The sequence below is a fragment of the Sardina pilchardus genome, chromosome 5 (assembly GCF_963854185.1).
Source record: "Sardina pilchardus chromosome 5, fSarPil1.1, whole genome shotgun sequence".
NCBI classification, from domain to species: Eukaryota; Metazoa; Chordata; class Actinopteri; order Clupeiformes; family Clupeidae; genus Sardina; species Sardina pilchardus.
In genome coordinates, this window is record NC_084998.1 from 10,740,349 (window position 1) to 10,768,190 (window position 27,842).

General features: G+C 47.9%; 1 protein-coding gene across 2 annotated transcripts; it reads right to left on the reverse strand.

Annotated features, from left to right (window-relative positions):
* On the reverse strand, positions 1-27,541 carry synj1 (synaptojanin 1). 2 transcript variants are annotated; one of them, XM_062536410.1, is made up of 29 exons: positions 27,458-27,541; positions 25,809-25,965; positions 25,489-25,575; positions 24,690-24,957; positions 24,193-24,418; positions 23,743-23,826; positions 21,775-21,836; positions 19,874-19,970; positions 19,404-19,579; positions 19,005-19,086; positions 18,656-18,808; positions 18,062-18,227; positions 16,943-17,134; positions 16,345-16,429; positions 15,661-15,801; positions 15,060-15,252; positions 13,986-14,144; positions 13,462-13,618; positions 13,053-13,173; positions 12,639-12,851; positions 12,411-12,489; positions 11,839-12,004; positions 11,226-11,411; positions 10,999-11,037; positions 10,544-10,672; positions 6,775-6,812; positions 6,191-6,383; positions 5,484-5,830; positions 1-4,086 (listed from the first exon to the last, which is right to left on the reverse strand). In XM_062536410.1, exons 2-29 carry the CDS (start codon positions 25,930-25,932, stop codon positions 2,971-2,973), a joined length of 5,079 nt encoding a protein of 1,692 aa, XP_062392394.1. In that variant the 5' UTR covers positions 25,933-25,965; positions 27,458-27,541; the 3' UTR covers positions 1-2,970. The 2 variants fall into 2 exon arrangements, with proteins under 2 accessions (XP_062392394.1, XP_062392395.1); XM_062536411.1 differs by lacking the exon at positions 10,999-11,037.
* Positions 27,542-27,842: the final 301 nt, after the last annotated feature.

Sequence of the window (27,842 nt, forward strand, 5' to 3'; positions counted from 1 at the left end):
GTCAGTTTGATATATATTTATTATTGCATACATACAACACCAATTGCTTCATACAAGAACTGTGCACTCAGGTTTGCACATGAATCACAGATGTTTAAATACTAATTAATGATCTGTAGTTTCCTGGTTTCTTTGATATAGAGAATATGGTCAACAACAGAAGTTTTTTTGTCACTACTGGGTTACAGCTACAAGGGAACATTCACCTCACAAAGGGAGTAAACAGACTCCTAGAAAATCTGGCCTTTTAAGTAAAAGCGATCCCCTTAAGCCTCTGGCTCTATGTCTCTCAGAATGAACACTCTCATTCACTGTACACCCCAATCACAATATCAAAGCTTTCCAAGAGTTCCTATTGGATGTGATCTCACACCAACTGAACGGTCATGAAATCATGTCGAAAAGACATCCCTAATCAGTGAGTGTAAATACAGAAAGTGACTGTTACTGTTACTGAACAAACAATGCACGGGAATTAGTACTAGGAGGCATTCTTCTTACCCTGCTGTTTCCACCACTGGTAAGGAGTGGCCCCTCTTTAGAATAGAAGCCAAAACAAGCTACCTGGTGGAGCCATCAATGCTTCCAGTAGAGAGGAATGGATGGACCACTTGACCCAAAGGGTAATGTTGCAATCCTCCACATTTAAGCCATCCACTGATGTTCATTAATGCATGTGCAGTTACATGTAAACCCAACAATACAGAAAGAGTAGGTAGTACGATATAAGGTACAATACTGACGCCACTGCTGCTTCGACAAGACCACATTTAAACACATACATAAAACTTTTGGTGGCATGGTTAGAATCCTGCATACAAGTGTCTGTTTATTTAGGAACGGGGCATGATGAAAAGCAATGCCTGATCATGGAAAATGTCGCAAATACTGAAAGCTGTGAAAGCTGATAAAAAATGTCCCATCACACAAAACGTCAAAACAGTATTTAACGCACAATATCCCCGCATGGCCAACCACTGCAGTGAAGGACTGCTCAGATGTGTTGCCTTAGGAGAGTGATACAGTTGTGAAAAATAATACGGTGGCCTAGAGAGGCCACTGTTTTAAAAACTCATTTTTTAAAATGTAGGAAGGTGGAACTCCAAGAGCAATAGATACTGGCAGTGCTGAAAGCAACTCTTTTCACAAAGTCCTACAAAGACTAATAAGCGGACAAGCAGCATATTCTCTGATAAACATTGCAAATGTGCAAGCCTGCCCTTTTGTACATGATCCAACGAGCTAGACCGTTTTTGTTGAAGTTGTTATTCATGGCAGCCACTTTGATGGGGGCAACAGCAATTTCTATCCAAGAGCTAGTTTTCTTTTAAAATGCATCTACTGCTATGAGAAAATAAAAAATACAGTGGTCCTGTTATAGCCTGCACATCCACACGCACACTGTATGCATTCTGTGACAGGAAGACAGCACTTTTCCAGATTGAAATAAAAACACCAGGAATAAAATTAAAAAATGGCCATCTCTAGAGGTGGACTCCAAAATAAAATTGAAAAAAAAAAAAAAAAAAAGCCAGCACAAGTTCATTGCACTCTCACATACACACACACACGCACACACTACACACGCTCACAAACACAAACACCGATGTGGACCACGGCTTCCTACCAATAACATCTGGATATCAGATCTCAACAGAACAATTACACCACATTCATTAAAATTCATTAAATATACAGCAGTACTGCTCAATGCTTTGGATCAGAAGAAACAGAAGCACTAGATCACATGTGGCCGAAGAGTGAGGGGCACGCTGAAGTTAACTATGCCAGTGGAACTGATATGCTCTTCCAATAAGCCAGACACCTCAAACTTTGGCTTCAACACAAACCTTGAAAGCCCCAAAAACATTGACTTTTCAGTGCATTTCAGATATGACATGTACATGTACATACCGTAAATATATACTGTATATATATATATATATACACACACCAAGTTGCTGGTTTCACAATACATGAAAATGCTGCTATAAATTAGTATGCATTAAGATACAGTATGGGCACAAGATACGCCACATGTGGACACATGATACTGACTGGCACGGACTGGCACTGCCCAGTGTCTGTCTGTTAAAAGGGGTCCAGTTGCCCGTGCTAAGTAACCTTTGCAGTGGCTCGCGACATGCCATTTGTGCTGACTGCAGTGCTTACACACACTAATATGCTTTTGTCGAGACAAGAGGCGAAGCGAGCTGAACGTACATTCATGGACAAGAAAACACGACCGAAAAAATAATATCAATGGTTCAGGCTACTTCTCCTACTGATATGACTGTGGTGATGACTCGCAGGCCTAGCCTGGGCATGTGCGTCGCTGCAGTTCTCGTGATTTGTTAGCAAAAATCACTTCTGCTCAGGTGCATAAGTAAAATAAAGCAACACAAAGAGTGCCCAGGGCCATAGTATATAATGCCTTTTGGAGAGGGGGGGGTCAGCTGGAAGTCTTAGTGGAAGAGGCCACAGTGACCATGAAAATCTGTGTGTGCAGACTTCGGCTAACTGGTAGAATGGTAGCATGTGACCATACAACAGTTAAGTATTGCACAGTATTTTACACATACACACACACACACACATCTGTGTGAATACATGTATGTATATATATATCTATATTTGTATATACTTTTCATAAATATAACAGACACAGGCACAGTTCTCCTGCTTAAATGAAAATAACATCTGATATTCTTGATCCCATCTCGTGCAATGATGCTGCATGGACTATCTCTACGTTTTCCTAAATGACAGACTTTGAGTGCCTGGTTTGTGGGGTTTGGGAATGGAGAGTTCAAACCTGTCCTATACACCGCACTTTATACAAACCATAATACACATATATATACGCAATATGTTTCTCTAGATATTCTTTTCCACGCACGCACGCACGCACGCACGCACGCACGCACGCACGCACGCACACACTCTTTGAACAACAATCAGTCAACACACTCATCTCTCGGTGAACTCGCTCGTTCGTGTGGGTATGTGCGGGTGGTTCGGGTTAGTCCTGGTGGGGAGAGGGGGCGGCAGGATGGGAAAAGACGTGGTGGAGGAGGAGGAGGTGGAGGAGGGGCCCCAGCTGTTCTCGATGCCGAAGCCGGAGGCGGGAGGCTGCATCTGGGCCTGTGTAAACGATGCTGGGCTGGGCGCGGAGGGCGGAAGTAGGGGGGCTGCCGCCACTGCTGCCGCGGCTGTGGCAGAGGCCTTCCCTCTGAGCAGGAAGTCTGAGTCATCGTCGAACGTGACCCACTGCTGCTTGCGTGTGTCTGGGGCAGGAGGGGCGATGGCAGGGGCAGGGGCGAGGGCAGGGGCGAGGGCGGGGGCAGGAGTGGGCGTGAGGGCGAGGGCGGGAGTGGGCGTGAGGGGGGCCAGTGGGGTCAGTGAGAAGGCAGGCTGTTTGGGGGCGAAAGCAGACATGGCGGACATGGCCGACATGGTCCTCTGGAAGGCCGAGGCGGCCTGAGCCTGCTGCTGTGCGGAGAAGTCCGGCGTGAGCGAGCGGCGCTGCGTGTGGGCCAGAGCCAGGCCGCCTGTGAAGGGGTTGCTGCTGTGGCTGCTGCTGTTGCTGCTGCTGTTGTTGTTGTTGCTGGGGTTGGGGGGCTGCTGCTCGCTCAGGAAGGGGTTGGGGGAGGCGCGCAGCAGCGTCTCCTGTGAGCGGCTGCGCGACGGCACCGGCGGCGGCGGCAGGAGCGAGGGCGAGCTGCCGCCGCACGGCGAGTCCCACGTGGCCGGGGACGCGGCGGCGGAGGAGGAGGAGAAGGAGGACGAGGAGGAGACGGAGGAGGAGGAGAAGAAGGGCGCCTGCAGGGGGGACGAAGAGGACGAGGAGGAGAAGAGGGGCGCCGAGTGCAGGGAGCGCGAGGCCGGCGGCAGCGTGGCCGAGGACGAGGAGCGAGGCTGGGAAGGCGGCGGCGGCGGGAGTTGACCGGAGCGCAGCGAGCTGCTGCGGGTCAGGGACTGGGTGTTGAGCCAGGGGGAGGGCGCGGGGAAGAGGTCGGAGGAGAGCGTGTCGAAGGGGTCCGGTTTCCATTGTGCTTCTCGCTGGAGGCCGTTCAGTCCGTTGATCTGCGCAGGAACAAGAAAATAGAGACAGAATCAAAATATGGTGCCGTGGTGAGCTTTACGTCGCCTCGGCTGACAATGGAGAGGAAGTTCTAATTCAAGGCTACAGGCTTTTGCCTTTATAAAACCAATAAACCATCATCCAGGAGTTCTATGTTATATAAACTAGCAACAGTTGAGATCATTATTATTACTGTAAGACAATAAACTAATGTACACGTTATTTCCACAGGGTCTTAGAGAGAGAGACCATGGAATGCATAGCCGGTGATGACAACACACATACACAACAACTGTTTGGATTAATAATACATTACACAATATGGACATTAGTGAATAAATAAAATACTTTGATAGGCATTCATTAAGAGTGGGGTGGTACATATACAAAACAGAGCCAAGCACTGGGGTCACAATGCACTTGTAGGTCAGACCAGGTGTATATGCTGGTTTCTATGCTACGTATAGTTTAATTTTCGAACCAATTCCTGAGGAAATCGTGGGGAATATCAAGAAAACCAACACATCCACTTGTCCCCCCCATGAAAACGACCATGGTTTCAAAGAAATATGGAATGCACGACACAAATATTTACGCAAATACATGACTGAAAAAAAAATCTAAACAAGGTTTATAATGTTTTACCACTGGAACTGCCACGAAGAAAAGGAACTAAAAAAAACAACTCAAAAGTGAATTCATTCAATGTATGGAACGATGGAGCCGACCATACATTGGGTTTGTGGGAGGCATGGTGGGAATACTGTGGAGGAAACACTAATGTCTGATCACTGATAAATACCTGTTACCCTGAGGGTTGCTCCTGCTTGTGAGAGAGAAAAACACACATGCAGCAGGGGAGAGAGGGCACCGTTAGAGCAAGAGTTAAGAAGAGAGATCCAGTCACTTGGGCATCACTGACTTTTTAACAGGGCAAGAGGAGAGAGCAGCAACTGAATTTCGCAAGCGTCTAGAAATCTGCAAATTAAAAAAGTTGGCTGTGTAAGGACAGCGAAGAAAAGGAGCCTTACGCATATACAGACTCCAGTTGTTGTAAATGTGCCTACAGTAGATGCTGTACTACAGCGCCTCCTTTTCTCTCTGTGCTTACGTCAGTCTACAACACCACTACACAGATTTCAATTGTTTTATCTTCAAATTGAGAATCTGAATCTCACTTTACGTGCGATACTTTTAAGCTAAAGTCTTTCGGCGTCACAGAAGCGCATTCTAACTCCAAAAACAAAAGCCTGGACACAATTACACAGCCGATGTCACTGACCCGACGGGCTGGACTAACGAGCCTGTATGACCAGTAGAGAAGGGTACTGGGGGTTGGACAGCAGAAGAGGAACGCTGTAGGGACTGAGAGCTTGAGCGATGGGGGTGAGGTGCTTACCTGTGAGGCTGGAGCAGGAGCTGGGGCTGGGGCTTGGCCCTGGGCCGCCTCCGGGGGGATTCCGTGGGAGGAGCGGCTGCGTGGCGGGGGCTTGGGGGAGGCCAGGCCCGGCTGGGGCGGCGGGACGCCGACCGGAGAAGGTGCCTGCGGGCCGCCGCCGGGGGCTGCTGCCTGCGGCTGCATGGGAGAGGGCAGCAGAGGGGCCGGCAGACGCTGCTGCACTGACGCTTGGGGTTGCATGGGAGCCGCCATCTGAGGCTGCATAGGCTGCATGGGAGGCCCCATCTGAGGCTGCATGGGGGGAGCCATTTGGGGTCTCATAGGTCCTGGCATTGCAGGAGGTGGACCTAAGGGGTGGAGGACACACAACGTGAATAACCTGGACAGGTCACTGCAATTCCCGACAGATGAAAATGCAACACGTCTGTTATCTCCACCAAGATAAAGACAATTCCCCATGAAAGAAAGAAGGGGGGGAGGGAAAAAAGCAAGAGGCAGTAGGAGCAATAACTGTACTGTACGGTTTTTGGTGGCACTATCCATTCGCCTAAAGTGGTGAACCCTCGGTTGTAACAGCGAGTGGCACGGAACAGTAAGCGAGTGGCGCGAGCCACCAACAGCAGTACAGTACAGTACAGTGTAGCGCTTGCTCCCACTGCTACTGCCAAACACAGTGCTTGTACACGACTGCACGTGGCGGAGCTCACCGGCGGTGGGCGGCTGTGCTGGTTTGCTCTGGGGTTCGGGGATGGGGCGCGGGGCTCCAGGGTGGTTGTCGGGGGCCGGCCGCGGGGCTCCGGGGTGCACGTCGCCGGCGGGTCGCGGAGCTCCAGGGTGAGCCGGGGGTGGGGGTCTGGCCATCGGTGGAACGCTGATGACCCCCGCACGAGCTGGGATATTCTACAGAGACACACACACACACACACACACATACACATACACACACATACCGCTTAGTTAATGTTTAAAGGCAGATCTATAACTATGGAGAGAATAACAAGATAAAAGGTCAGTGTTTCAGTCACGAGTAAAGCTAGACATGTGGAGTTGGCAGATTACAGTATGTTGAGGTCTCTAATCGTAGCATGATGTTCTAACTTCAAAACAATAATGTTTCCACATTGGGGAATTATAGTAAACCAAAGTTACACTCAATGGACGCGAGTAATGCATCATTGCACAGTAGCTGCTGGAGTCTCTGCCCAAGCCTGCTCACTAGATATGAGGAAACAGAAACAATGTTTTCTCATTTCTGTCCTTGGAGAGGAAAAGCGGAGAGACGGTGACTCACCGGTCGTCCGACTGCTCCTGCAGCAGCCTGGCCGCGCCCTAAAAAAAACACAACAGCAGGCATTACAAACACATGCAGTCACCGGTGGGCCACGGGCCAGGAGAGCCCCACTGGGGGCAGTGTGCGAGCGCACCCCTGGCCAGACAGGCTCCTTGGGTCCAGCTCATTTCTCTCAACGTACACGTTCATAGGATATACACAAAGAGGGAGAGCACTTTTACAATGGGCCAGATTATCAACAGTGTATTATTTCACCTGCATTCACCCTCACACACATATAGGACACACACACACTTTAATTCTTGATTTGGATTGACAAGTAGACAAGTGTCATGACTAAATCCAAATTTAGCATAAAAGGCGTGCCCAACAGCTGCAGAAGTTTAACTCCATGATGCACACACACGCACACACGCACACACACACACACACACACACATTCAGCCTTCTCCAGCTCACAGCAGGGGGCCTCCATCTCACTAATGAATCCCCTTGTCCCCTGCCCCTAGGTGGACGAGAGGTGAAGGGCACTGCTGACAGGGGCACCTGTCCCCCTGTCCTCCCCCAGCCCCACGGCTCCCTCTCTGGGGCTGCCCTCCCCTGGGCTGGGCCTCCCTCGCCCACAGCCCCGTTTCCCACGCAACTTAAATGACCGGACCGGCCTGCGGAGAGTGGAGCAAAGCGAGGCTAGCCAGCACACTCGCTTTGGGAGAACAGGTTGGTAGGTTGTTGGGGGCGGGGGGACAGTTGGGGCCCTCTCATCGCACCTGCCAGGTGTGGTGCAGACAAGCCAAGCCTTCGGAGATAAAGCTGCCGTTTTGTAGCGGTGAAAGCCCAGCCCGGGGATTACGCCGCGGGGAGATGTGAGGGCGGCTCCCCCCCACCCACCCACTGTCCCCGAATCAGTCAGGACAAACCTGCGGCTCCGACGACAGCTAAGAGCATCGGTAACACCCGTTTGGATGCACGCACAAAGGGGAGGGGGGGGGGGGGGGGGGTTGTGCAGGAATTCATACAGGATTGACATCCGTGCGCCGAAGGTTCAAACTTACCTGCAGGGTCGGCTCGGGATAATGCAGGGCTTTTTGGTCCTTTCATGCAGCATGCGGAGAGGAAAGCCAAGGATTACTTTCACTCAAATACCTCGCACTCGCACTAACCACAGACATGCAACGTTGGAATCGAAACAAGACGGAAAAACACCAGAATATTCCGCCAGTAACCTCCAACACAGCTTCTGATCTACGGGGCCACAACTAACTATCGGTTCCTCTACGCTAAGAATACCACAGAGTCACCACAACCACTTCAGAGTTCCTGTACACGACATCGGGGATGAGGAAGAAAAACAATTGAGGCTTTGTGAGTTACCTATTAACGCAAGCCACATCAAAACTGGAAGTTAAACTAGAAGTTAATGCGTTGTTTGGTTCACAAAGCCTTAATTGATGAATACCCTTTCACAGGAGTTTGGGAACAGAGAACTCCACGTCTACCTGACATTTCCCATTTACCTTCCACGTCCAACATATCAAATGACGGACCTTGAGGATCTCCAAACCCTTCAATGAAGGCTTCAAGCAAGAGTGATAATTGTGTAATTTCCACATATCCCAAAACATTATCAAAATAACCATACACTTAGTACAATGCAAAGTCATTCAAGAAAGCAAACCTATTCACAATATCACAAGACAATACAACTCTGCCAAGTCGGTCACGAAACAGCAAAGCATGTATGAATGTGCGTACGTGATCTGGTATGTGTCCAACAATACACAGCAGCTATGCTACAAGCAGAGCATGGTAAACAGCAACCTGGGGTGAACTGCAATGCTGACGTACACATGGTCATTTTTTTCAACTACAGGCAGATGGCCGTTTTGCAGCAGGTAGCAGAATTCATCTTGCACAGCAATGTCCGCACTAAAAATCTACAGTAAGCCATGGAGGGGGTGGGGGGGGGGGCATGAAGACAGATTCATTACCTGCTGATTCCCTTCTACCAGGTATGGGACTTCTACCGCCTTGTAGAAGTGGATGGGAGCGAGAGGGAGCAAAAGTTAGTCGAGCCGTTTTGACATGAGTTTCTGAGAGGGGTTAGGTGAGATATGAAAGTGGAGGTAGATAGGTAGAGTGGGGGGGGTTGGGGTGGTGGGGCTTTATCTATGCAGCAGCTATGACAGAAGTAGAGAGTGGTAAACTAGCATGGAGATATCCAAACTCATTCACAAAGTGAATAGAGTCTGGTAACTCTCGATTGGGAAACGTTTGCAACACGTGCGCATCGTGACATACACATGGCCATTTCTCCAACTACAGCCAGAAGCCGCCTTTTGCAGCACAGGTAGCAAAAGTCATCTTGCACAGCAATGTCCGCACTAACAATCTACAGTAAGCCGCGAGGGGCCATGAAGACAGATTCATTACCTGCTGAATCCCTTCTACCAGCTTGTAGAAGAGGATGGGAGCGAGAGGGAACAAGAGTTAGTTGAGCCGTTTGGACATCTCAGAGGGGGTGGGGGGGGGGGGGGGGGGGCGGGGGTTAGGGTCGTGGGGATTTATTTATGCAGCAGCTATGCCACAAGCAGAGCACGATAAACTAGCCTGGACATATCTAAATTCATTCACAAAGTGAATAGAGTCTGGCAACTCTCGATTGGGAAACGTTTGCAACAGTTCCATCACAACAGGCACTAACTTTGAAATCACTGGTCTAGTTTTACTTATCACATTGATCAGATTCCTAACGCTACTTCCTACTTCACTTAAACTTTACAAACTGACTGGGGGGGGCATGAAGACACATTCATTACCTGCTGAATCCCTTCTACCAGGAGGTATGGGACTTCTACCTAGGTCTTGTAGCAGAGGATGAGAGCGAGAGGGAGCAAAAGTCAGTTGAGCCGTTTGGACATGAGTTTCTGAGAGGGGTTATTATGTGAGAGATGAGGGTGGAGGTAGATAGTGGAGGGGGTTGAGGTTGGGGGGTTTACCCTATGCAACAGCTATGCTCCAAGCAGAGCATGGCAAACAACAACTTGGGGTGAACTGCAATGCTGGCATACAAATGGTTGTTTTTTTTCCTACTACAGGCAGATGGCGCCGTTTTGCAGCAGGTAGCAGAATTCATCTTGCGCAGCAATGTCTGCTCTAACAATCTACAGTAAGCCATGGGTGGGCCATGAAGACAGATTCATTACCTGCTGATTCCCTTCTACCAGGTATGGGACTTCTACCTAGGTCTTGTAGCAGAGGATGAGAGCGAGAGGGAGTAAAAGTCAGTTGAGCCGTTTGGACATGAGTTTCTGAGAGGGGTTATTATCTGAGAGATGAGGGTGGAGGTAGATGGTGGAGGGGGTTGAGGTTGGGGGGTTTACCCTATGCAACAGCTATGCTCCAAGCAGAGCATGGTAATCAACAACTGCAATGCTGGTGAACTGCAATGCTGGCATACAAATGTTTGGTTTTTATCCTACTACAGGCAGATGGCGCCGCTTTGCAGCAGGTAGCAGAATTCATCTTGTGCAGCAATGTCTGCTCTAACAATCTACAGTAAGCCATGGGTGGGCCATGAAGACAGATTCATTACCTGCGGATTCCCTTCTACCAGGTATGGGACTTCTACCGCCTTGTAGAAGTGGATGGAAGCGAGAGGGAGTAAAAGTTAGTTGAGCCGTTTTGGACATGAGTTTCTGAGAGGGGTTAGGTGAGATATGAACAAGGTGGAGGTAGATAGTGGGGGGGGGTTGGAGTCGTGGGGTTTTACCTGAGGGTGGCGGGGGGCGCTGTGGGGGTGCCGGACGGGCCGGAGGGGCGTTGGGCCTCGGGGGAGGGGCCCGCTTGGGTTCCAAACCCTGAGCCGACGGTCCGCCCATCGCAGACTCCACTGGAGAACCTGAGAGAAACGGAGAGTGTTAAGGGTCATCAGACATCACATGCTGCTCCCGTGGTGATCACTGGGGCATACACATTCGCCCGCCTCTGAAACTACTGCTCCTCAAAGACTCAAACACACACACACACACACACACACACACACACACACACAAAGGGGAGGTTGGCAAGGGAAGTTAGTAGTCAAGGGGGGCACTCGATTGTATTAAGCATGTTTGCTTTGGTTCACACAAGTCACTGCACACGGCTGAGCACACATACTACACAAGCACTACAGGCGATTCTACAAGCGGCTCACCGCACTCACTCACTCACTGAACTCTTTACCTGCCAGATCTCTCCTGAAAGGCACGGGACTTAAACTTCCTTTAGGCGCATCAAACAAGAACAAGAACAAGAACAAAACAAAAATCAAAACAAAAACTTGACTTTTAAATAAATCATAAAAATGAATAAAACATGTACAAAATAAAAAACAAAACAAAGAAGGTGAAAGAAGAGAAAGACCCAAATGAAGTGACCCTTCACTGTTTAACTGGACACTGGGCTCTTACCCTGTGGTGGTCCCCCAGAGCGCGGTGCTGACCGACTGGGGCGGCTGGGGGCCGTGGGCTCCCCGTGGGTGGGTGAGGGGCAGGGGCTGGTGCGGGGGGAGGGCAGGGGGGACGAGCCGGGGCCGACGCCCGCTCCAGGCTGCAGGTGCTGTGGCAGGATCTCCTCCACTTCCTCATCCACGTCACCTGGGGGAAGCGAAACCAGGACGGGGTTACCCACAGTCAGCCATAGATAGAAAGGCCTTTCACATTCACAAGACAGAATACGCTGCAACTCTACTTGGAGCTAAATATAGTGCTAAAGTACAACCACAGGAGACACATAGTGCATCCAGTGTTTCCCCTACAATGTATTCAGCGGTGGCGCAGCTTTTTCAGCACCACAGCAGATTTTTAGCACCACTGCAACATCTTCACATGATCAGTAAGGCCTACTTCCACATTCTAAAAGCACAACAGCCAACGTCATCGCTTGAAATTGGGGTACTTGACAGACCCTAGCACCACTGCTGGAAAAATATTCTAGGGGAAACACTGCCATCTCTACGCGTGATTCCAGTAATTCTACTGAGATTCCACTAATCAACGAGATATGACACCAGGCTCGTCGTACCCTCCATGTCGAATTCGTCATCGCCCACGTAGGAGTCCTCTGCCAGGAGCGTGGAGCTGGCCGAGGTGGGGATGCTGCCGAAGACTCTCTCCACACTCATCTCCTCCTCCAGACTCTTGATCCAGCCCGGGCTCTTCAGGCGCACGTCTATGATCTTCCCCAACACCTGAGCCAGGCCAGACAAGGCACAGACGAGAGATGAACTTACACCGATTTCAGACAAATACGGAGATCAGAGGTGCGTTCAAATTCGACAAACGTGGCGAGCGTACGTGGCTAATATGTTTTTCTCTGCACAGCTAAATTTGAAAGATTTGAACGATTTGGTGAAAACATTCCATTGTAACGGCTCCAGCTCCACTGTATGTTCGTGGAGAACTACAAACTCAAATTGATTGCGAGTGTTTGCCAACTTTCGCCGAGAACTCAAGTCAAAGTCAAGTCAACTCAAGTCATAAAGAAAACTGTCTGCAAATGTTAGTGTATATTTGCGAATTTGAACACACCTACAGGTGACTGCAACACAGCTCTGACCAGATAAATGTTTATCGTGCACTAAAAGTGAAATTTACCTCAGAGGCACTGAGTGACAGTGCAGCCAGAGCAGAGTAGCCCTCCAGGAACGTGACCCACATCTTCTCCTCAACAAACCTAACCAGCACCATGAGCAAACAACGATAATGAAAGCTACGTTACCACATCTGCATGAGATACTGATAATAAATCTGCTACTTTTACTCATATAAATCAATCATGAGCATGATGAATGAAATACATGAACCTCTCGCTATAGCATTTACCTGATGAGAATGACCTCGCCGAAGGCGGCAAACTTGTCGAGCAGCTCGTCGATCAGCGCGTCGTCGAAGTAGTCGTCTGGTCCGGAGCTGCAGAGCGAGACCAGGATGGTGCCGTCGGGGGGGCCCTGCAGCGCGATCACGTCCTTGTAGACCTGGTGACGCGCCTCCGGGTCCACCTCCAGCACGTCCACGTCGATGATGGCCATCACGGGCCTGGGGAGGACGCAGACGCAGACGCAGACGCAGACGTAAACAAAGAGATGGAGGGTAGAGAACAAACATGTTGAAATAGCCAAGGCAGACATCCAGCAAATACAGAGCAACAGTATGGCAGAAATGTATTAGTATACTTAGTATATGTGCGAGTAAATGTGTGTGTGTGTGTGTGTGTGGGTGTTAAGAGCACTATGGCACCTGTGATCAGAGGTCTTGAGTTCAGCTCTGCCGTAGTACTTGAGCGTTCCTGAGTTCCAGGGGGTCAGATCCTCCTCTTCAGATGAAGGAGCGCCCACCACATTCATATTCATCTCCTCAGCTGTGCACACACACACACACACACACACACACACACACACACACACACACACACACACACACACACACACACACACACACACACACACACACACACACACACACACACACACACACACACACACACACAATGAATATGCTTTGAATGATATGATTCCTAAGTGGCAGATGTTGCTCTGAGCTTCATATTCAAAGCTCAATTTCAAAACCCCCCAGCCACGTGGAGAGTTAACGCAGCCCAGTGTGAGGCTCAGTCTCACTACGGCCGCCATGATCCCTCTCTCCTTACCGGTCTTGTCAAAGTTCCACTTCCTGCGCTTCCACAGCACGCGGTCGGTCCAGGCCGGCGTGCGGCACTTCTCACTGGTGTCATAGTCCTCGGAGAACAAGTCGTATTTGTAGGTGGGCGCAAAGTCCAGCTTCCCCTCGATGAAGCCGCGGAAAACCTGGGCAGAGGAGCAGGAGGGGGGTGTAGAATATTTACATTACATCAGTAATTCCATGTTCCTGATCCTGACACATTCCGTTGCTACTATTTGCCTTTGCTGCCAAAGTTCTTATTTAAAGCCAGATGCATATGGAACCGTTCTGTAAGTCGATTTGGACAAAAAGCATCTGCCAAATACTATAATATTACCATGACAATTCATTTGATTTCTTTCCACCAGCAACAATATAGCGTTAAACAAAACATGGCAAGGGAAACATATTAAGAGGCTACTAAAAAACGTACTCCTTCCAAATCTGCTCATTGATACCAGATGAAACGCATTTATTCGACTAATAAGCCAATCCATTGAGTGACTTCTTTACCAGGCCAGCGTTCTTCTGGTCCACCAGCTGGTCTCCAGCGATGAGGGCGTCCCAGCTCTGCTGGCGGATCAGCTCCTTGACCTCCTCGTTGGGCATGCTGATGCGGTAGTTAAAGTCGCCGCACCAGAACACGTAGTCGTGGGAGTACAGCAGACGACCCTGCACAGAGAGGAGGCAGAATCAGAGCACAGAAGAGATTTAGTAAAGACGCAAAGACTTCCAACTTCGTATACCGCAATTTCCCAGCTATTAGTCACAGCTTATACATTGCTTTTGCAACATTTCTTCAGCTATGAGGTTAATACACTGGGGCAGTTAATATGATATGAATATGGTTTCGTTTCTTCTAACTTGCAAAAAACACTGTCCTGCAGCTTATACACGATGCAGTTAATACACAGGAAATTACTGTAGCATGTCGGTAAGAGGACAGCTTGGGAGTTCCTTCCTGTATCTTTTTTGTTGTTCCGTTCTCTATATTCCTGGATAGAAGTCCAGTGGATGCAAAAAAAAAAAAAAACTGGAAACGTTGAATTTCTTTCTACACTGTTACATGCCTTCAATATATATTTGCCATATATGGATCAAGCTTTGCATTTCTGTGGAATCATACAAATCCTTCTGTATATATTTAGAACTGAGCAGAATTCTTGTTGACTTAAAACACTTGCAATTTTAACTGATAGGTGGGTAAAAAGGAAAGATTTCTAGACACTGGAGACTGCCTTAATCACACGGTCATCTCCCACACAGAGAGAGGTGAGGAGTACTGCGGGACAGTGAAATGGTGTGATTGGCACCCTGGTGAGCAGTGTCCCAGTTACTAAGTTATAACTCTGCAGGGCTGCAGGGCGGACGGTACTTAAGACTGTCCATGGCAATGAGAATTAGAGCAATGCCTTTCATGCAGTGACATCCACATGTCTCACTTCTGTGCTTTTGTGTGTGTGTGTGTGTGTGCGTGTGTGTGCGTGTGTGTGTGTGTTGTGTGTGTCAGTGTGTGTGTGCGTGTCTGTGTTGGGGGGGGGGCTTTTATTGTTACACCATCACTGTAAACAATAACATGAGAGTTACCATGGGGAAGGTGAGCTTGCGCGTGATCTCATTGTAGTCGTCGTTCCTCTCCTTGACCTGTGATTGGCCGGCGGCAAAATGTGAGCACACAAAGCACATGCTGGTGGTGTGGAACAGCAGGCGAATGGCCACGCCCCCTTTGTTGCCTGTAGCTCCGCCCATGCCGGTCTTCACGGTGTCCACAGCAACATCCCTGTGCCACAGAGCATTGCATTGCATTGCATTACAAAGTAATCCTATCTACCATGGACCCCCCCCCCCCCCCCCCCACCCCCAACCCCTATAGACCATGGCAGGAAACCTTATACATCACACATTACACAAAACAGGGCAAGGGAAACATGCCCATTCAGGGCTTACCAGCAAAAATGCTTACAGGAAATGAGGTGGAACCGTTTTTTTGCCGTGTCAGAAGAAACACTTATGGGCAAGAGCGCTGACATGAAGCTCTTTTTTCTTCTTCTCTGTTTTAAAAAAACGCTTCATCTTACATTCCATACCCTCTACTGGTGATGTCTCTCTAAGATCATATTCGCAGCATTAACAGGGGGGGGTAAAATGACACTGGGTGCATTGTGTTTGGGCTGTCGGTGGCGCATACCGAATGAACGGGGCGTGTTGGGGGCGGATGAACACAAACAGACACACTCCAACGAGCTGCTCGGACGCCAGCAGCACGTATTTGCAATCGCGGGAGAGGTTCTTCTGCAGCTCGGCCGCCCACAGCTTCTGATTAGTGGTGCTGGATGGAGAGAGGAGAAGACAGGAGAGGAGGAGAGGAGGAGACAGGAGAGGAGAGGAGAGGAGGAGAGAGGAGGAGAGAGGAGGAGAGAGCAGAGGAGAGGAGAGAGTCACATTACACGCATAACAAAATACACTAAGGGATTGAAGACTGGCACGCAAGGATCTCTCCTGGAGGGAAACTGGAGGAGTCAGCTCTTTGGGGACACTGACTGTAATCCTACGAGGTGCAGGTCATTTGCTTCAGCAACGTCGACAAGAGGTGTCAGTGATGACATAAACATGGTGATGTTTCTGGCAGCGAATAGGAGTTAGCAGGAGATCAAATACAAACGATTCCACTAGCATGTATGTCACCAAATTAATTCTGCTTCAGCTGGTGCAGCCAATGATCCAAACCTTCTCAGACTGCAAGTGGCACAAAATGGTCTGGAAATGTATTCTGGAGGCAAATAGCTGGGGGGCAGTTAACTGACTAGGGCAGAAGCCCTGTGGGTAATTGACAAGCCTCAATGTTTTGACAGATGGCAAACTTGGACCTTACCTTGCACTGACTATGTTTCCAGCATTCAGCTCCACCATCTCCTCAAAGCCAATGGCAAAGATGTCTGCAGGCTCTGCTTTGCCATCTGTGGGGCAAGGCAGAAAATGGGGTGTTATGATACTGGACAAAGACTGACCACCCACAGAACGATATTTACAGTGACAGAAAACTGCATGTCGTGTCTATACACCAATGTTCCCAAACGGCAAGTTGTTTAAGGCATCATTAGGTCTTCTATATTCTGGGCTTAAGCCTGGAAGATATGAGGACGTACGGGGGAGGGACAGTGTTGGTCTATCACGGGGCAGCCCTGGTGTACTGGTTAGGGCTTCGGGCTTGTAACTGGAGGGTTGCCGGTTCGATCCCCGACCAGTCCACCACGGCTGAAGTGCCCTTGAGCAAGGCACCTAACCCCTCACTGCTCCCCGAGCACCGCTGGTTGGGCAGGCAGCTCACTGCTCTGGGTTAGTGTGTGATTCACTTCACTGTATGTGTGCTGTGTGTGTTCACTAATTCGGTTAAATTGGGTTAAATGCAGAGAAACGATCCTCACGGGATCAAAAAAGTATATATTCTATTCTATTCTATATCACTTCACCTTGAAATTCGGGGTGTCCCGCCTTCATGGGGGCGTCCAGAAGCCAGTCATTGAGGGTCTGGTTCCGATACGCGATGCTGCGGAACTGCTTGCCGCCGTTGACGTTCCAGGTGCCCACGCACACCCTGACCTGCTTGGGCTGGGTGTACTTGTGATAGTTCTGGCACATGCCCAGTAACACTCTTGGTGACGCTTCAGGACAAACCAGAAAAAGAGCCGTGTCAGAATACAGGAAAAAAAAAAAAAGACACACAAAAATAAATAAAACTTTTGAGTGGGAAGGAAGGGGGGCGGGGGATAACAACATGACAAAACAACACAACAACACCAAAGCATGCCAACAAAGGGGAAAAAATAAAGCAATTGGGAGGAGAAATATGAAACTATGAAAGGATGGAACATTGACCTCATCTCCATTCATAACTGGGTAGCATACAGAATACTGTACCTGATTGTAATACGGGCTCAGAGACTAACATTGTAAGCATTGGAGAGAGAGAGAGAGAGAGGGAGAGAGAGAAAGAGAGAGAGAGAGAGAGAAAGGGAGAGAGAGGCAGTGCGGTTAGCCGGTTAAACAGATAACAGCATTAGCGCTGGGTTACAGTCCTAATCTCGCAGCCAGGACAGCTGCGTGAGCCAGATTAACAAACCTTTCATCCCCAGCACCACAGCACAAAATCATTCATTACGATGGATTCAACCTGGCACGCCCCGTACCGAGACACACTCATCTTATGACGGCTTATGGTTATCAGAGGGCAGAAAAAGGCCACACCTTCAGACAAGAAACCTCAAGACACTTCTGACTGAGTAGACTAAAAGAGACATGCACTTTGTGCGTTGTGGCTTATGATTATCAAAGTGAATAAAAAAGACCACAACTTCAGAAAAAGAAATGATTATCGACGTGAATAAAAAGACCACAACTTCAGAAAAAGAAACCGTAAGACACTTTTAACTGACACGTGCACTTGTGGTCTACGAAAGGGATACTATAGCGAAGTCTTTTAAGACGAGGGTTTCGTCTTTGGTGTGATCCGAGGCGAGTTTGTATATATTTAGAATTGAGCAGAATTGGAGTCGGAGTGTCAGATCTGCGGCGAGCTTTTTGAGGCGTACCGTAGAGGCTGCTCGTGGTGAGCAGGGCGCGCGCCTTGTCGGCCAGGTCGCTGTTCAGGGTGCTGCCCAGCCGCAGGACGTCGATGGCCTCCTGCTTGGAGCTGTCGAAGAAGTTGTTCTGGATGGTTCGGGTGACAGAGCGGGCGCCGTCTTTCAGCTTTCCACCCTGAGTGACGGGAGAGACGGAACGTGTCAAATCAAAACAAAAACAGAAACCAATCAAGTTGTTTATTCATGAACAATAAAGTCTCCGGATATGACCTGTTTGAAAGTTAAGACCACGCTATGAGACCAATGAACAGACTTTCCAGTGGAACTCAAAGCAAAACAAGATGACAGTCAAACAGACAGACGACAGACGGACTGAAAAGACATCACAATGAGTAAGGCAGGCCACAACTGACTGATCCACTTACCAAGCAGGCACAAAGTATTCCAGAGGCGAGCAGAAGAGAATAACACACACGCACACACACAAAAGTTAAGAGACACCCCAAGAGAAAAGAAGGCAGTGTTTCAAGAGGCAACTCCTTGAGAGACTTAGCCTTGTGTTGCGTCATTTGGGGAAGAACCCCAGGTGCAGTGTTACTGTACCTTAGCCTTGCCATCCAGGGCTCCTGTGCCGGCGTAGATCTTGCTGACCGAGTCTCCGTTGACGGACCACATGGAGCGGAAGACCTCCTGGAAGCGAGCCACCAGCTGGGGCTTCTCCGTCAGCCCCATGTCCTCTAGCTGTTTGGGCAACATCTGAGGAATGCAACATGAACAAGAAGAAATCAGGATGACCTTCCAGAACCAAACCAATCAAAAGCCTTTAATGACAGCCAAGAGGCCATAAAATAACAAACTAGCACATGTAACAATCATCCTAAATGTACAATGACAGCTATGTTTTTATCTATTCATGTGGTGATGAGCAAAAAAAAACACAAGCTGGACAAACCTCTAGTGCAAAGAAGGCTTGGACACTATTGGTTCGGTCCAAGCAGTCCAGACAGTTGACGCGAAGGGTCCCAGTCTGGCATCTAGAGCAGGGAGGAGGACACAGATGAGCTCCAGAGTACATGCAGGAGACAGTGACAGGAGAAAGAGAGAGAGAGAGAGAGAGAGAGAGAGAGAGAGAGAGAGAGAGAGAGGCAGAGAGAAAGGAAGAGAGAAAAAAGAGAGAGAGAGGGAGAGAGAGAGAGAGAAAGAGAGAAAGAAGGGGAGGGAGAGGGAGGGAGAGAAAGAAAGAGAGAGAAAGAGAGAAAGAAGAAAGAGAGAGAGAAAGAAAGAAAGAAAGAAAGAAAGAAAGAAAGAAAGAGAGAGAGAGAGAGAGAGAGAGAGAAATGAGGGTCTTTACCTCTGGACGCCTGTTTCTCCAGAGTAGTAGAAGAAGCCGCAATCCTCCAGGAACTTGCTGACCTGGGGCTTGAGTACGCTGTGCAGCTTCTCTGCTTTGCCTCCCTTGACCATCTGATGGTAGTCAAAGTTGATCATCCTCACTGTTGACGCATGCTCAGAAGCTTTCAGATGGCTCTGTCAAAACACATCAAACAAGAGTACCAGTCAATACCACGACACATTCATCATCAGCAGGCACTATAAATGGCTATGGCTATACCTACCACCACTAATTCATGACTCTGGCTGTTTGCATACTGCTGGACTACTTACTGCATACGACTTCACACTTTACAGCCAAAATCATTAAAGGAGCAGTATGCAGTATGCCATTTCAAAAACAGTCCATGAGTTGATTTGAATGAAAGCGGTAGGACTACCGCCATTAATACCAGTCATGACTCATGACACTGAGGCCCCTCGACTCACCTGGAAGGCTTTGCTCAGCATGTTCTCTCCTTCCTTCATTCCCAAGAGGTTGAGGATCACTTGCTTTCCATAGAGTCCACGTATACCAGTGAAATGTCTGTCACGGACAAAATGCAGGAAACGCAGGACATAGTAAGTTCTGGAAATATATTCATACCAACCAACAATACACATCTGAAGATAAGCCCAATTATTTGGCCAGTCAGGCTGTGATTTATGGGCACACTGTGTGTGTGTATGCTATTTAACCAACTTGGGTGCTGGGGAGAAAAAAACGCAATAGCGTAGGCCACACACTAGCCAAGACTCTTGAGCCACGCCCGGCGCTGAGCACAAGATAGCGACCGCAGTCGTAAATTTGCCGATTTTGATGATGAGACATGTTATGAAAGGCTATGATGTAATGTGTGGTAGGTCCCCAGGAGAATTGGGCATCCATGCTGCTTTAATGAGAACCAACATATTTTCAAATCTTGATAAAACCACAGTTAGAACACGTCATTCGTCACTGTAATCAAGACATGAGTAGGAACCAAATCGACATAATCATATTTTTTTCTGCCCAAAGCAAGTATTAAACAGGCTTAGGAGCATTTGTGTGCTAGAGGTTATCAGATAATTTCCGAGCCGTAATAAAATAATGATATATTTTCAAATCTCTAACAGCCCAGCCCACTCCTGAATTCCGGCACTGTGCCTGAAAGTTGTAAGCCTTGATTAAACAATGTGGAAATTACATGTACAACATATTTAATCTCTGTGTACAAAATCACTCTCACCTCTGCTCTAGCCATCAATTCATTAAAATGCAATTATGCATTTCATAAGGCAATCCGTCATAATGTCAGATCATTAAAATAAAATGAAATAAATTGAACAAACTAGATATGAGGCAACAAGTTTGAGGAAGCGAGAAAAACGAGGAACAGAAAAGGGTGGTGGGGGGGTTAAATGGAAAGAGACAGCGAAATATAGCGTGTGTGTGTGTGTGTGTGTGTGTGTGTGTGTGTGTGTGTGTGTGTGTGTGTGTGTGTGTGTGTGTGTGTGTGAGAGAGAGAGAGAGAGAGAGAGAGAGAGAGAGAGAGAGAGAGAGAGAGAGAATGCAAAACAGAAAGTGTGAGAGGTAGAGAGAGAGAGTGAGAGGTAGAGAGAGAGAGAGAGAGCGAGAGAGAGAGAGTGACCTAGTCCAAGCAGAGCAGGAGAAAGCGAGACAGAGGGCCTTGAAATCTGTTATAGCACAACACACTGACTCAGCACGCAGTGGGGTTTCAGTGCTGGGTGACTCATGCGGAATCAAAGCTGTCCATCTCTGCTCTGTTCCCTAGCGGGGGGAGGAGGAGGGGAGCTGGAGACTGCATTCAGCACAGTGTGTATGGCCTCTCCCTGGGGGTGAGAGATGAGGACCTCCTATCTTCCCATAATTCATCCAGCCCCACTGGAGTGGCCATGAGATGCGGGGGGGGGGGGGGGGGGGGGGGGGGGGGGGTGGATGGGGGGGTCTGCATTCGTCAAGAAGCATCTCCTTCATATGCCCTTCACGTCACTGGAGGCTTTCAATGTATATAATGAGTGACAGGGCCATCAACCAATGAGATGCAGAAGTTCTGGAACATGGCATTTAATGAGCCTCAGGGGTTGGCTACAGTGGAGTGGTAGTGGTAGAGTGCATGGGCTGCTTGTGTAGTCTTGTTGGGTGGAATTTACTGGTGTGCGTATGTGCCTGAACAGCGGAGAGGTTTGTGGTGAATCTGAGCACACCAGTCTTTCTCTCTCTCTCCCTCTTTCTTTCTTGCTCTCTCTCCCTCTCTCTCTCTCTCTCTCTCTCTCTCTCTGGAGTACCGCCAGCCCAGCTGGAGCAGAGCTGGACCCGCCAGTGGGGAGCAGCATGCTTCTTTAATTACCTCTCGAAAGCTGGTGCATTCGCCTCAAAGCCCCGAGACAGCTTGACACGATGAGAGCCAACCTTAGGACAAGGAAACACAAAGAGGGAAAAACACACAAACAAAACACAACAGAGTAAGAGGGGGGTGTCACTGGCATCTTTTGACCTCCGTCAAAGAGGGAAAAACTTCATTTTAAGGAAAAATAATCAACACAGAAGACAGGTATCTGGTACGCTCAGAGAACTGAGCCAGAAGGCAAAGTGAAACTACAGTAGCCCTGCGAGAACATTTTGTGCAGGAGGAACAATGTAGGCGCATGCAAAGTCAGAGTAGTCAGAGTGGCCGGAGCACTGTGTCAACAACAAGAGAGGACAATGGTCTTCTTCAACGGAGAGATCAGAGACAAGTCTACTCTGTTGCTTTAATTACATCACAGCCCCATTCCCAGTCCTCTCCCTCTCCTATGCAAATATCACACTTAGCTATTTGCTACCATATAATATCAGCAGCACTCCGGATTTAAGAATATAAATAATTCATTATACAACAAAATAAAGATCATGTGAGATATGAGGAATGGAAAAGTACAGCCAGCCAGCCACCAAAGACGTAGACATAGGAGTGCTCCTCCTGCTGATTAAGTGAAAGCTAAAGCGAAACATAGGCTACGGAATTTGCTCCTATGTGAAGAATGTGTCCCTGTCTGCCTCTTTCGCTCCCTCTCCCTCTTCAAAATGCATCTTGCTAGGCCGCCCATCTCTTCAGACACGGCTCAGTGTAGCTGAGTCACTCTGAGACAGCAGACACCAGTCACGACTCACAGAACAGCGCCGTCTCTGCATACTGGCACGCGCCACCTTACAGGGGGGATAACAGGTACCCCCCACACCCCCTCCTGTCCCCCACTTGCTCTGTCCAATCCTTCCCCCCCCCTCCCCCACCTCACTATGCGCAGTCCAGTGGTGGAGTCGAACAACAGGAAATTAATTCTGCCCAGGAAGAAGTTAAGTAAGAACAGGCAGCAAACATTCCCTGTTTATGGGGCCGTCGTAATATGCTTCGCCCGAGCCAACTATTCTTCCCCCTTCAAAGCCGAACCACAGGCCTGTAAATATTTGATGAAATCTCAATACTAGCGTCAATGGAGGCAGCTTGGGTGACGGGGAGGGCCTGCGAAGCGTGCCTCAAAAAAGACTGCAGTCGGACAATCACGGAATCATATTCTTTAACAACCTTTAACAATAGCAATTACATATAAAGATTTTATAGCAAGTTGACAACACTAAAAACATAAAGTTTTACTGTCCACAAAACAAACCAGAGATAATCGGTTGCCACAGACATACAGCAGAGAGAGAAAAAAAGAAGAACATCTAAATGATAGGTTTCCCACTCTTCCGACATGAAAAGGCCACAGAAACGAGCTAAGAGAAAACAGCAAAGCCCTCTACAAAATCAGGTCTGATGAAGACTAGCTAGTATTCTGTGCAATGTCAAGGAAGAGACACAAACAAATCGAGACTTGTTAACTGACGCATCAACAGAATTTGGCAATCAGAGTGCCTTTAGGAAAGGAAGTGAAGACATCTGGCTCATTTTCAATGGCTTGCCCCTCCTCCCTGACATTGCACAAAGCCCTTGCAAAAGAACAGGCCTTCACCAGTTATAACAAACAGTATCAGCATCCAAATACCAGGTGTGGGTTCACATCCTCTCCTGCTGCGCCTGATTGGCGATTTTGACTCAGATGAGACAATATCCCCTGAATAGACTTTTTCTGATGACATGAACAGTAACAAGCGTAAGTATTGCCGCTATGCTCTAGAGCAAAGAACATGCTAGGGTTAAGCCTTCAGGAATACTTAAAAGTTTTAGTACACTCAATTTAACTCTTTTCAGATGTATTAGTCCACTACAGAAGCAGTATGCAATGTATGCAGAACAGGTTCAAAAGGCCTCCAAAAGCATCAAAGAGCAGCCCCTTACCTGAATGCCAGGCTGTTCCCAGAACAGTGGTATAGAGCCACGGATCTGAATGAACGAGGACACTTTGTCATCAAGGAAAATGACCTGGGGCAGAAAGACAGAGAAATGTCAACACGATGTGCAAGTTTCACTTTATAAATGACACTTATAAGGGGAAAAATAGCAGGTGCATTGTGAGCGTTTCTGCAACAGGCCTTAAGAGGAAGTGAAGGAGTATAAAAAGAGGAAATCACAGAAAGTTGATAAGGCACAGCCTGAACCGTGATGTTATCTACGTGATTCAATAACACAGAGATATGGCGGGAAACCGGTGCATGACTGTGCTTATCGCGTTATCGAGTTAAACTCAAACACTGAACCCTGGCAGGCCAGAGGGGAAAGATAATGCGCAGTAGCTGTGACCTGTGAGCGTTTGAACAACGCAGGACAAAACGTCCGCGTGAGCCTCACCTGCTCAGTCTCGACGAAGTTGGCCACCTGGCCGTCGTCGTTGGTCCCGCGGACGTTGAAGCGCGTGCCGGCGCGCTCCGAGCTCAGCCTGGAGATGACGCAGGCCTTGGCCTGCTTGTGTCCCGCGTAGATGGTGCGGATCTCCACGCCGCCGCACATCAGCCGCAGCAGCCAGTCGTCGCAGTTCACGCCGTAGTGTTTCAGGTGGAGGTGGAGGGACTGGTTCCTGTGAGCAAATGTGACACAGTTAAGTGACACAGTTAAGCATAATAAAGACACAATTTCAGGCCCCCTTGATTTGTAATTCACTAGTGATCCAGTTCCTCTGAGCTTAGCAAAACAGTAAGACTCGATCAGTTCTCTGGCATCCGAAAAAAAATATATTTTGCTCCCATCTGGTACATAAAACATTCATACGAGCAATGAATAGTGCAGGCGCCTCTCAACAATGATGCACTACAGGGCACTTCAGTGCAGTGTGGAGCAACAGGACGCACCAGAAGAAGCGATTGTCTGTCGTGTCCTCTTTGATCCTGCGGTGGGCGTTGAGACTCAGGTCCATGCTGATCCCGGAGGACGACCAGGCGAAGTAGAAGTTCCCCGAGCTGAGGATTTTCCGAACGTCTGATATACGGTCCTCGTCGGACGGGTCATTCTTCAGGGAGACAAATTCCGTGGCTGTGACCCGGAACACCTCGGAGTCCTGGACTTTGCCCACCGAGCTACAACCGGTCACCACCACGAGACTGTGCAGCATAGAGTCTCCTGAGATGTTAAGGGGAGGCAGGGAGGAAGGATTGTTTATAAGGAAGGCAGTTTGTCTTGCACACTCTCAAGCACCTAAATACAAACAAGTGCTGCTATTTGTAAACACTGACTGAGGAATGAGGTTCCCATGCTTGTATAAGCATTGGGAAACACCACTTAATGCCTCTCTACTGTTTGAATGAAACTGAACAGGAAGAGGTAACACCCATATGTTCTGCTGTGCTGCATGTCAGGAAGCCATTCAAGCAAAAAGCATATTACTCCCTAGCTGGTCATGGTATGTTACCCTTACACAGAATTACACAAGATTAGTAACAAAATTAACATCCTTTGATTTCCTTTCCACTTTGATTTTTGAGCCTGTTGATTGTTTGAGTCTGATTTAAACCCTTTCCTCTCTTTATATCTCTCTTTGTATCATGTGATGTCATTTTTAATCTGTTGGTAGTGCCATGGCTTAGAGTTGTGATGGAAACAGGATTCACTGGACAACTGAGCACAGGAAAGGAGAAGCTTTTACTAACTCACCCAAGTTTAGACGGAGAACTCCCAAAATGCCATACGCATCCAGCATCTTGGTGTATGTGTTTTTGATGGCCTCTTTCTCTGCAGCAGCTGAGTGGCATGCAAAACAACAACATGCAGTTTTATGCAATAGCAGCAGACAGGCATATTTTACCATGCATGATGCACTGCATCATATCAAAAGCCCTGTGGCTTCTTATTACTGGAAATGTCTAAATTAAATAACAAGAGCATATTCTGACACATATAGACTACTGGCAGAAATCAACAAGAGGGAAGGGACATGGAACAGTTCACAATACATTCACAGTAGGACATCTTACACAAAACTGCGACAGCCCCAGACTCAAACATCAAGCACTCATCGCGATTTCGTGTCTCCACGATGACACTGTAGGGGGGTGGATCCAGTTTGTGGTAAATACGGTAACCTTTGCTGAAAGCCATGATTAAACTATGATGAGTGATCCTGTTTCACACCTATGGGGCAAAATGGAAAACATGATAGCATTACGCATAGGCAAAAAGACAAATACGTACCTACAGAAGATATGTCTGATTAGAATGAATAGGCTACTAAGGGCAAATTATAGTGAGCCAAACATTTAATTCATTATGAGGTACTGCAAAGTATGACATACTGTACAGCAGCTAATACTGGACAGTTCACCACCTTGAATCGTACTCATTCAGGGCAACAACTGTCAGAGTGAAACAACTACAGTGGAGTTTAGCAACACTAAAGTACAAGTGGCATGGAATACAGTAGTACGCAACTCTAGGCAGCATACGTTTTTAAAGACCGTTTCAAGCCCTCTACCGCGCGGCAGTACCACCAGACTCTGGGAAGATGATACAGTAGGCTACATGGCTGGATGATAAACATAATTTGACTTCACAGTATTCGTTTCCCACATACCACAGTAATACTAGTTTGTGACGAATACATGCAATATTCCAGTAAACATAACGCTAAGGCTTCATTTGGTACTTTCAAAATTGCTGATGACAATCATCAGTATCATCAACATGTTCTAAAATGGAACAGATAGAGCCTAGACGCAAGCCTGAATCGACAGGCTGCCAAACCTATGTTCAGCTTGTTAGATATTTTACCGATTGAGACACCTAAACTGTATCATTCATGAAATTAATATCAGCCTTATGCCTCAGGGTTTTAAATCAAATCAATGGCCTTTAAACCTGACAGTGCGCTGACCAGTTAGCGTATTATTACTAATGTTACAGACATAGGATAAGCTGAATACTAAATGATAAATTCTGCCATCAACGTCTGTGTCCATGCCCAAAAGCGTTTGCTGGCAAAAAGGCAACTGCAGCATTAAACAAATAAGGTGACCAAGTCAATGCAAACCGTAACGTTTGCTAAGCTTATTATGATGGGATGGGAGAGAAAACGATGGTGCTGCCACCTTGTTGGCTAACACTACCTGACTAAAACCAGACGTCGCTGGGCTAACAAGGAAGCAAGCATGTATTGGATAACGATGGCATTTCTACATTACAATGAAAACAGTGCATGTATGAACATAGTCATCGGGCTGTATTTATTAAGGAATGCAAATTAGTGGCAGGATGCTGTGCATACCAACAGTGAAGTCATCGCAACATTAACGCTATAGTGCTAAACAGCTAGCAAGCTAACCTGCCAAGGTCTTTCAGCAGGAGGGAATGCTAGCAGATAAACAGCTAGCTGGCTAGCTTGCTAACATCAGACCATAGCATCAGACGGATATTTTGCCTGTTCGGTTTCACTAGCTAAGCCATAGCTAACCAGCTAGAGGTATGCTTTGAGCTTACAGTTTCCTCGTCTCCACCGCAGTCGGTCGTGCTGCTGTATAAAGGTTATTTACCACGGCTCTTTGAGTTCAATTTAAAACTGCAGACCAGTTTGTCCCTTTCAAACACATCTACTCTTCAAAAACCCATGGAGAGAAACATAATGTGGTACCTAATTCGGTGCCAAGGTACCTGTCACCGTTCCCCCCGGCGATTGTCAGTGCCGAGTAGTATCCAGGATGATAACAAATGTAGCCAGCTAACAAAATCCCCACCCACCTACTGCTTAAGATTGGCTACGTAATTTCCGCATACGGGTGACGAGCGGCACAAATCTCGTTTGAAAGACTACAAATGGGGCGCGTTCAAAACAATCATTTTGTAACCCAATGGAGTATCCAAATCTGTTCAACTTTGATAACTAATCCCATTTTCAAAATACAAAGCACTATAAATGGTCATACATTTATATGACCGTTTAAACGAATCACAACTTAAGTCAGGCAAAACTCTGAATTTGAATTCCATTATAATGCATTTGCGCAGTGGAAAATAAA

Bases quoted from the DNA above. Each gene is read 5' to 3' on its own strand.
- synj1 (XM_062536410.1), bottom strand. From the start codon at position 25,932: ATGGCTTTCAGCAAAGGTTACCGTATTTACCACAAACTGGATCCACCC. The intron at 14,145-15,059 runs GTAACTCTCATG...CTCTCTGTGCAG, and splicing joins GCAAGCTCACCTTCCCCATG to GGTCGTCTGCTGTACTCCCA. The intron at 12,005-12,410 runs GTAAATTTCACT...GGCCTGGCTCAG, and splicing joins TGTCACTCAGTGCCTCTGAG to GTGTTGGGGAAGATCATAGA.